This window comes from Miniopterus natalensis, chromosome 11 (assembly GCF_054644295.1).
Source record: "Miniopterus natalensis isolate mMinNat1 chromosome 11, mMinNat1.hap1, whole genome shotgun sequence".
Lineage (NCBI taxonomy): Eukaryota > Metazoa > Chordata > Mammalia > Chiroptera > Miniopteridae > Miniopterus > Miniopterus natalensis.
This window is the reverse complement of record NC_142091.1, coordinates 68,951,522-68,961,901: the sequence shown is the minus strand read 5'-3', so window position 1 is coordinate 68,961,901 and position 10,380 is coordinate 68,951,522. Positions and strand designations below refer to the sequence as shown.

The 10,380-nt window shown below is 39.0% G+C and overlaps 1 protein-coding gene across 1 annotated transcript; it reads right to left on the bottom strand.

Annotated features, from left to right (window-relative positions):
- Positions 1-3,737: 3,737 nt before the first annotated feature.
- On the bottom strand, positions 3,738-4,667 carry LOC107527613 (olfactory receptor 5AK2-like). Its single transcript, XM_016200391.2, has one exon. The coding sequence runs from the start codon at positions 4,665-4,667 to the stop codon at positions 3,738-3,740; it is 930 nt and encodes a 309-aa protein (XP_016055877.2).
- Positions 4,668-10,380: the final 5,713 nt, after the last annotated feature.

Sequence of the window (10,380 nt, the reverse complement as noted above, 5' to 3'; positions counted from 1 at the left end):
TTACTGTTTGATGTACAATGTTTTGAAAATTAATATTTCATATATTTTGTCCAGTTTCTCTTGTTTCAGGCAGGAGGGTAAATCCAATCCTGGCTCCTCCATCTTGGCAAGAAGTGAAAATTCTGGAAGAGATTTTTAATTGGATAAATAATGGAAGTGTTTTGAAGTTGTACAAATTATTTTGTATTCAAGACACTTTGAAGCTTTATTTTATTCCACCAGCAATGGCAATAGATAGACTTTGAAGTTAGATCTATATTTGAGTCTTGGAACTACCATTTAATAGGTATGTGATCTTGGGCAAGAAATTTAACTTCCCTTAGCCTCAGTTGAACCTTTGATAAAATGAGAGTGAAAAAATTCCCTTAAACACAGAGAATTCTATGCAATATTGTGTATTTATAGCAAAAATATTGGCTATAGATTGGGTAATGTTAAAATAAGTCAGAGTTAATCTATAGTTTGTACTTCTGTGTAAATACCTAACATAGTGAGAGATTTATTGTAGTAGGGAAAATGCTAATAACATACTGTTAAGTGCTTAAAGCATTTTGCAGAAAAAAGTGTGATATAAACTGATTTTTAACTTAAAAAATTGTGTTTATGTGAAGAAAACATCAGGAAGGATATTGAGGAGTAGGACTAAGGGACATTAAGAAGCTCCTTTTTTGCGTGGCTGGGTGTGGCTCAGTGGTTGAGCATCGGCCTAGGATCCAGGAGATCACAGTTCGAATCCCCATCAGGGCACATGCTCAGATTGCAGGCTCGATCCCCAGTCGGGAGCCTGCAGAAGGCAGCCGATCAATGATGACTCTCCTATCATTGATGCTTCTTTCTCTCTCTCTCCCTCTCCTTTCCTCTCTCTGAAATCAATAAAGATATATTTAAAACATCAACAACTCTTTAAAAAAATTTTAAAAACAGCTGCATTGAAATAATAATGGATGCATATTAATTTCTTTAGCAATAAAAAAGTGAATAAAAAAAAACAAGTAAGGTTCCCGAGAGATAGTAGATGCACTTGGCCCAGTTCACACCATCCATGCTCAATAGCCAGTGAGCACTAGGAGCATCTACGGAGTCAAACAAAGGCTGCCCCCTGTGCCGCAGTGAGGGAGAGCTCAGCCCCCAGGCACCGAGTGCTGCACAAGGGGCCGTGGGGAGGCCCTGCTAGGATGCGGGCTTGTGCGGGGTGGTTCCAAGGAGGGTTTAGGAAGTGAAGGAGACTTCTGTTTTGAGTGTCATCACGAATTCAGTGATTGGATATTTTGGTCGGTTGTACCAAAGAAGGGAGAATAATAAAGCAGATAAAGCAGTAATTACTAATTTTAGCTTTTTGTTGTTGTTGCCAAGAGTCTTTGTCCCTGTTCTATTGCAGACAGAGTGGCTTTTTCTGTCTTCTTTCATCTCCATCAGGGAGTGGCCTTGTCTAGTTATTGCTTACATTCTGTAAAGGCTGTTGACGTTCATTCGAGAACATTATGGCTGAGATGTCAGCCCTCATCGCCCGCTTCTCCATACCATCGACAATTTCCTCTCTCCATTTATATTTTTATTTTGCTGGAGATAAGATGACTCTACCAGTCCCTGGAGTTAATTATGCTTTAATCCTGTGGACTTTACTGCGGCCCCCATATGCTGGAATATTGCTCAGCTGAATAGAAAAAAGGCAATTTGCTGTATATACAGGAGTTTTGTCTTTAGGTTTTCTTACCAGGCTAGTGAAGACTGATTGCTCACCCAGTGATTTCTCCACAAAGAGTGTATAGCTGAGGCCTGTGGGATTAGTACCTGTTCCCCTGGGCATCTGTGGCCCTACGTGCTGAGACAGGATCAAAGATAACAACCTTTATTAGTTCATTTTCTGCTAAAGGAGAGAGGAGCTTCCCAGAGGGGAAAGTTTTCATGTTTGTTGCAAGCCTTTGGAGACTTCTTACTGACTGTGTGTGTGTGTGTGTGTGTGTGTGTGTGTACTTGCACGCATGTGTGGTGAGGGAATTCTTATAATGTCTGTTGCACCCATGTTGAAATAATCCTTGTGAATGCTCATTACTATTAACACTTATTGGAGGTTTCTTAGTGCCGGGTACTATGATTTCTACTCATTATTTCATCTATCTATTACTAAAAAACAAATTAAAAAATCTCCTGAGATATGTATTATTATGAGAAGCAAGGTTTAAAAGCTTGGTTACTTACAAAGGGACACTGCTGGGGTGTGGCAGGGGTGGGACAGAAACCCCATTCTAAATGACTCTAAATCCTGTGCTCTTAATGGCACATGCAATTAAAGCAGCATTCTGCATGTACAGATACCTGTAGATATTAGGCTCCATCCAGTGTTACTAAATCAGCATCTCCAGGGCTGGGCTATAGTTATTGGCACTTAGAAAAAAATTTTCCCTGGTCATTCAAATGCTGCTCCCCGCAGATTTGTAGAGACCACTTGTGTAGGTTACATGCTCACATATCTTGCAGTTGAGAAACTGTCTATCCTATTGGTTTTTCTGTCATCATGCCTGCATTCATTCAATATTTATAGAATACTTACTGCGTCTAAGGCTCTACACCAGATGCTAAAAGGTCATAGAAAACAATGCATTTCAAGAGCTTTATAGATAACAGTGAAGGTCTTTTATGTAAATAAATAATTGAGATAGGAAGTGATAAAATAACATTTATTAATACAAATGAAGTGTTGCAGGCCTTCAGTGGAAGGAGAAATTATTTCCAGGGGGTAGAATGTTGGTGGGAAACAAGTGTTGAGCTGGAAAAACTTCAGGGAGAGAGTGACATTTGAAGTTCTGGTCAGACTTGGGCATATGAAGGGTATTGCTCCCACAGTGTATGTACTGATTAGCTGTATGTGGCTTTAGAACTTTGGAGTAAGCTACCATGTTATGAGAGGGATTAGGGAGAGGGCTACGTGGCACAGAATTGTGGATTGCCGGTAAGAGCTGGGGGACAGCCAGCGAGAAGGCAGGACTCTCAGTCCTACCACTGCAAGGAGATGAATTATGCCAATAACACAAGGGAGCAATAACACTCATCTGCAGGTCCATCCCAGTTGGGCTTCCAGATGAGTTCCCGTCCTCGTCGACACCTTGATTGTAGCATCTCAGAGGATGCAGTTCAGCAGTGTCTACATTCTTGACCCGTAAAACTGTAAAGTAATGATTGTGTGTGTGTTTTTAAGCCCCTGCATTTGTGGAAATTTGTTATGCAGCAATAGATACAGATTTTAGGCTGACAACAATACAGATTTATTTCCCTTTTGAGGACTTTGCAGGACTATGTCTTGTCTTCCTACATAATGCTACAGTAAACATCCTTAAATATATGTCCTTATGGACTGGAACTTTTATTTGTGGAGAACAACTTTCAAGGCTGAAATTCTGGGTTGAAGATTATTTTTGTTTTAAAAAGGTATTTCCAGATTCCTCCTAAAGTTAAGTAACACCTCAATTTTCCATTAACAATATGTGAGAGCATCATTTTCCATACATCACAGCAATTAATAGGCCTTATCATTGATAAAAACTGCAAACTTCTTCTGCAGTTTTTGCCAGACATGTTGGTAGAAAGTGGTTATGTCATTGTGACTTCAATTTGAGCTCAATATTAGTGAAAATGAACAACTATTCCATGGTGTTTGACTTCCTTGTTTTGATTTCTTGAAAATTAGCTTGCTGGTCTGGTTGTTGACAAGCACAGAGAAGTAGAAATTGAGGGTCCGTCTAAAAGTACTTCTTCCCAATCCCTTTCAGAGCTTCCTTCACGTCTTGGTTTCTCAGGCTGTAGATGAGCGGGTTTAACATGGGGATCATAATGCTGTAAAACACAGAAGCCATTTTTTCTTGCTCTTGAGACTTGTTGGTCCTGTGGTGCAGATACATGTACGAGAGGGTCCCATAAAAGATAGTGACCGCTGTCAGGTGGGAGGCACAGGTGGAGAAGGCTTTCCTTCTTCCTGCAGCAGAAGATAGCTTCAGGATGGCAGCCAGGATGAATATGTAGGAACAGATGACGACCGACACGGCGAATGTCAAGTTGAACCCCACAAAGACGGTTAGGAGCATGATGTTTAAATCAATGCTGGAGCACGAGAGGGCAAGAACTGGGGGTTCATCACAGAAAAAGTGGTTAATTTTATTGGATTTGCAAAAGTTGAGTGAGAACGTAAGACTTGTATTTACAGAGGCATTTAGGAAACCCAGGAGGTAGGAGCCAACTAAGAGTTGAATGCAGACTCTCTGGGTCATGACCGTTGGATAGTGGAGTGGGGTGCAGATGGCCACGTAACGGTCCACTGCCATCGCAGCAAGGATGTAGCTGTCGCTTGTGGCAAAAGCACCATAGACTAGTAATTGCACCATGCATCCTCTGAATGAGATGGATTTTTCTCTTTCTACAAAGTTTTGCAGCATCTTGGGAGTGATAGCAGAGCTGTAGCAGAGATCAACAAAGGCCAAGTGTTGAAGGAAAAAGTACATAGGGGTGTGAAGGCTGGAATCCGTCTTGATGAGTAGGATCATGCCCGTATTACCCACGAGGGTGGTCACATAGATCACAAGAAATACCGTAAAGAGGATATGCCAAGACTTGTCCTGACCAGCAAATCCCAGGAGAATGAAGTCAGTCACCTGAGTGCTATTGTTTTGTTCCATGACTAACAAAGACTAAGTATCAGTTGAAAAGATACACAGAAAGAAAAGCACAGAAAGCTAAGGTCATTGTGATCCTTGATAATCCTGGAATTGGAAATGCTACAATAATTTGGTTTTATAGTGGGGTCAGAGAATATTTTCTATCACATGATTGACTTATATTTTAAAGGTTGAACCTTGACACCTGACTTAGATAATTTCATCTACAGTTGGGAAGAACTGTCATGGATCAGTAGCTGTGTTCTCAGGGTGCAAATTGATTGGCATTTCATAAATGTATCGATTAGGAAATGTATAAAACAAACTTTTATTTAATTATGCTTTCTTTTACGCTCTCAATATTTTCATTAGAAACTTCAATGTGCCTAAATGCTAAATACTGCATCTGAGATCTTGACACACCTGTCGAGTTCTGTATGACCTTGTTCCAGCTTATCTTTGCACTCTCAGTTCATCTTTCCCTCCTGCTTAGTGACTCTTTTCTGCAGTCAAAGACTCACGGATGTGTGGAGTTCTTTATGGAAGTGTTTATCAAAGTATTTATGGTAAAGGGTCATTTTCTTTTTAACATTTCCTGTCCGCTGTGGACCAATTTTTTAAAAGCTATAAAGAGCTCTCAGCGTTGTTAAAATTCTATAATAGTTTTAAATGTTCAACCTCATTTTCTATGGTTATTTCATCATAGAGTGGAAACAGAGTCTAAGGACTGGTGCTGGTTCACGGACCACACATTAAGTAGTATGGTTCATGATGCCCATCCTTCAGAATTTACCTATGTGCCTTCCTAGTGACAGGTAGCAGGTTGCCTACAGCCTGTCTCCACTGCAAATAACTCAGTGTGGGAATTTTTCTACAGTACGTTCCTACAAATGAAATTTTTGAGTCTGAGCGTATGCATACATTTAACTTAACCAAGTTTTCTGAGACCACTTTCCATAATGTATGCACCAATATACATTCCTACAAATTGTATGTGGTGAGGGCAGGGGTTCCCATCTCCTAAATTCCTTGTGAACATTTTCTTAAGTTTTTTTTGGCCAGGAAAAGAGTTGTAAAGTAATATCTCATTTTTATATGCCCCTGCCCCCCATTAATTACAAGTGAACTGGATCATTATCTGATATTCTTAGAATCTTGGGATCCTATTTTTCTGTTAATTGCTGGTCCCCATTTTTGGTCAATGTTCCTATTAGGTTGCTTTTCAGATGTTCTTTGTCCCAGGTTTGAAACTTTATCCCAGATTTGAGTTTCTTGTTAGCTGTTGGCTTGGGAAAGAGTTTCTCATGCTCTATCATCTGTTAATTTTGTCTACAATATGCTTTATAGAACTGAAATCCTTAGATTTGAACTAGTAATCCATCACTTTTGCCTTATTGCTCATTCTTTTGAAAAAATAGTTGCATAAAGTTCATTCCTTTCCCTAGTTGATTACCCCAGGAGAATAGAAAGCAGTAATAACAATGTTTTTCTGTTTATACTGCATTGCTGGCACATTGTGTTTGTTGCACCATGAACACTTTATATCATGCCCATAACTTGAAAAATGTTAGTGTGTTTCTAAATATTTATTTTTTATGAAAGCAGGCTAACAGCACAGAGAGAGTATTCAGTGTATGTGTGTCCCTGTGTATGCAAAATATTTAAATATTTTTAAACCATTAAGTGCTTTGACTTGTTAAAAATTTACTCACATAAATACTTGGTCCAACTATGTTATAGGAAAGTTTTTCCAGACATTTATGGAACAGCTAATTCTAATATGCAATCTTTTCCCATAACTGGCAAAACAGAACATTCCCAACTCATTTCATGAGGCTAATATAACCTTGACCACAAAGTAAGTAAAATCTGAGAAAAGAAAATTGAAACCAATGTCACTTGTGGATATAAATGCAAACAGCTTAAAAATACACATCCACAATCAAATCCACCCATGTATGAAAGAAATGATTGCCGGGGCCTCAGAGGCATTTCCAGGGAACGGCTATTTTCTTCCATTCCCAGGATTTGAACAAGTTGAGGAGCAAAGATAGTGTCTATATGGAGACCATAACATCATGTTTAGACACTTGAGGAAAGACTTAATTAGTCAAGTTGCCTGCTGCAGTGAACACCGTAACTAGACAGGCCTATTCACCCAGTTTTGGTGGCAGCGACTGGGGGAGGCCTCTTGCACATCTGGGGGGAAGTGCCTCTGGAGTGCAGGGGAACATGGGCTTCAGCAGGCTGGCTAATCCCAAGAGGGCCAGGGCAAAGCTGAGCATGCCAGGTTGTTCTCACATTTGTCAGTCAGCTATGTCACTCCATCTTTCTGGGAACTGAGGGAATACAGTGGGGGAGAGCGAGCCCAAAATTACACAAGTTGGGGTCCCTGTGCAAGAAAGAGTCATCAGAAGCAGGAGAAAATATATTTTCCATCCGCAATCAAGACCAAGTTGTATAAATCTTGTATTTTCTCCCCCAACAATTTATAAATTCAATGTCATTTCACTCAAATGCTAGAAAGAAGAATTTTATGGGCACCTTCACAAGCTTACAACGTTTATATGGAGGAGAAAAGAGCTAAAAATAACTAAGGGAATTTTGGAGGAAAACAAGGCGAGACCTTGTCCTACCAGATATCGGAAGTTATCACAAGGAAGTAACACTGATGACTGTGTGGTCGCAGTGTGAGGGCAGAAAAAGACATCAGTGTAACCGAGAAGAGGAAACTGTGAACAGACCCACAAGTCTGTGGAAGCTTAATATATGGACACGGCAAGTGCACATCAATGAATTATGGTCCATTAAGTGGTGGTGCTACAAATGCCTAAACATGTGAAATAATAATATTGTATTCTTACTTTACATTTTCCAAAGACCAATTCCACATGGATTACAGATTTAAATTGTAAAGCTTTGAGAGTAAAACAGCAGACTATTTATGACTTATGCAAAAATATCGAAACACGACAGGAATGCGCAAAACATAAAACATTGAAAATTCAACTCTATCTCAATTCAAAACACCAACACTATATAAAAAAGATTGGATATTGACTGGGAACTTATTCAGGTAAATTTGTTTGCAGCACATATAAATGTGAGAGAATCAGGATCCAGTATACATAAATAATTTCTAGAAATTACCCCAAGAGGAAAATTCATAAAGGATATGATCAGGATAATTATGGAAGAGAAAACCTAAATAGCAAAGAACTATGGAAATATACACAGCTCCCTAGCAATCAGGTAATTGTAGATTAATACTGTATTGAAATACAATTTTATACTCAGTCTAAAATGTAAAGTTTTGGTGAGATTGTAGGGCCACATATTTCTGGCGAGAAGGTAAATTAGCACAGTCATGTTGGAGTCAAATTTGGAATAATTAATAAAATTAAGTATATGCTTCCCTATGGTCCAGAATTTGTTATAGGTACATATACTAGAAAAATTTTCATCATGTAAACCATGATACACACACACAGACATGTAAGTGTATGTATGACTATGTATACATATAAATACACACACACAAGAATGTTCATGGCAGCATTGTTCATCATAGAAAAATATAACCAAATCACTGAAAATTCAGTCAATTGATGTTATAAGATATATGTGGACAGATATCTCCAATGGAGTGCTAGTTGCAGAAGTTAGAGGGTAGCTATGTGAATGGTGGTTACATTATTTTAAACGTATCTTTATACACCTGAAATATTGTGTAATAACGGAAATTCCTCACCAAGGAAAAAACCACATCCTCACCACATCGGTCGGGGACTCTTTTACTCTAATGTCAAAAATGGTAGGCGGAGTTGTAGCTCCATGGACGAGACGGTCAGTTTTAGATAAGGGTGCACCTTTATATAGCAAATTATAGCAAATTGAAATATAGCAGATTAAACCTGTGGTTGATGTGGTCTTAATAACATATGCAAATAATACAGTAAAGGCACATAATATCCTTCCTTCCTTCCTTCCTTCCTTCCTTCCTTCCTTCCTTCCTTCCTTCCTTCCTTCCTTCCTTCCTTCCTTCCTTCCTTCCTTCCTTCCATCCATCCTTCTAATCCTTCGATCATGTGTTCATCCATATCCTTCCCAGGCAACACTCAGCCGATTTGGTTCCCTCACTCCATTTCCATTACCTCACCAGGCATGAAGTGACAATTCCTGGTCTTGGGGTGAAACTTGTTAGAACTTGGGCTAGCCCTGTTGCTCCCCCATTTCCTGCACACCCTGGAATGATACATGGCTGTATTTTACTTACATCAGAGTTGCCTCCAGATTCCCTTCTGCAACTGGTGCAGGCTGACTGCCCACCAAAGTCTCTCTGTGTGGTTCCATCTAATTGGGGAGTTTATAGCTGGGGCCTTTGGGATCAAGGTTTGCTCCCTTGAGAATCCAAAGTTCCTGGAGCTGAGATGGGATTGGAATAAACAATGTTCAGTAGTTATTTTCTGTTGAGGAACACTTAAGCTTTCTAGAGAGAATACATTTAATTTATTATTAATGTTACTGTCATTAGGGACTGTGTGTGCATGTGTGTGCGTGTGTGTGTGTGTGTGTGTGTGTGTGTGTGGTGTGTTGCCTTCTTAAAGAACAACTTTTAAAAAATTTTCCTGGTTTGGAATCAGGTTGAGCATCTTTTTATAGGTCTAAGAATCTGTTTCAGTCTAGAAAAAGAAAATAAAGTAAATTGAGGGCAGATGGTCCCTAGCATGACAAGGAGCATTATTACTATTTGGGAATATTTTATATTATCACTTTAACTATTGTTTATTTATTTAAAGAAAGAATTTATTCGTGATTCTTCCCTCCCCCCCCAAAAATGTATGCATTTCAAAAATCAGCCCTGAATAAAGACAGCTTTCTTCCAGTTGTGCCTTACAGCCATAGTATTTTAGATAACAGTCTGTGGACTAAGGCTGCTCACCACCACAGTCTAGATACTGAGCAGTTCCCAAGCCATAAGGGTAACGTGTATCGCCCTCTTATAGCCACCCACTCTTTCCTTTCTTCCCTTCCTCCACCCCTTGTCGCTGCCTCACTCCATCCGTAACCTGTTAACCTGTCCTCCATTTCTAAAATATCGTCATTTCAAACATTCAAGAAGCATAAATTTAGAATAAAGAGGGTAACTAATGTCCAAAATTAGTCGTAACATCACATAAATGTGTTTTTTTAAGTGCTAGAGGATGTAACTAATAGGCGGAATATTAGGTAGAAATCATAATGGTCCAAGCCATACTATGCTTTCAAATAAGTTTATTTTACATTTGGGTTTATGCAATAATTGGAACAGAACATATGTGGAACCTCTTTTTAGACAATTTAGGGAACCTGTTAAAATGAATGGAAAATAATGAATGTCAGTTTTAAAATTAATTATATACAAAATTGGATTTTTCTGGTCTTTAAGAACATAGCTGAAATAGTTGAAACAACCAAGTACTTTGTAAAGCCCATGCATACTTCTTAATATTTTAAATAATTTCAACAAAGCCCTTCTTCACTAGTAGTATGAGATATTTCTCAAACTGTACGCAAGGGGAAAATTAGTCCCAGGAGATGTTTCTATGTTTCCCACATTCTAGAACTTATCTGTTGAAAGAGGTAGCATTGCTTTAAGATGTGAACGTGTTTCCAATTTCAGAAACATTACACAGTGGTCAAATACCTCTCCTGGGTGCCTTGAGGTGCTGAATTTGAACCATTTGGGTCTAAT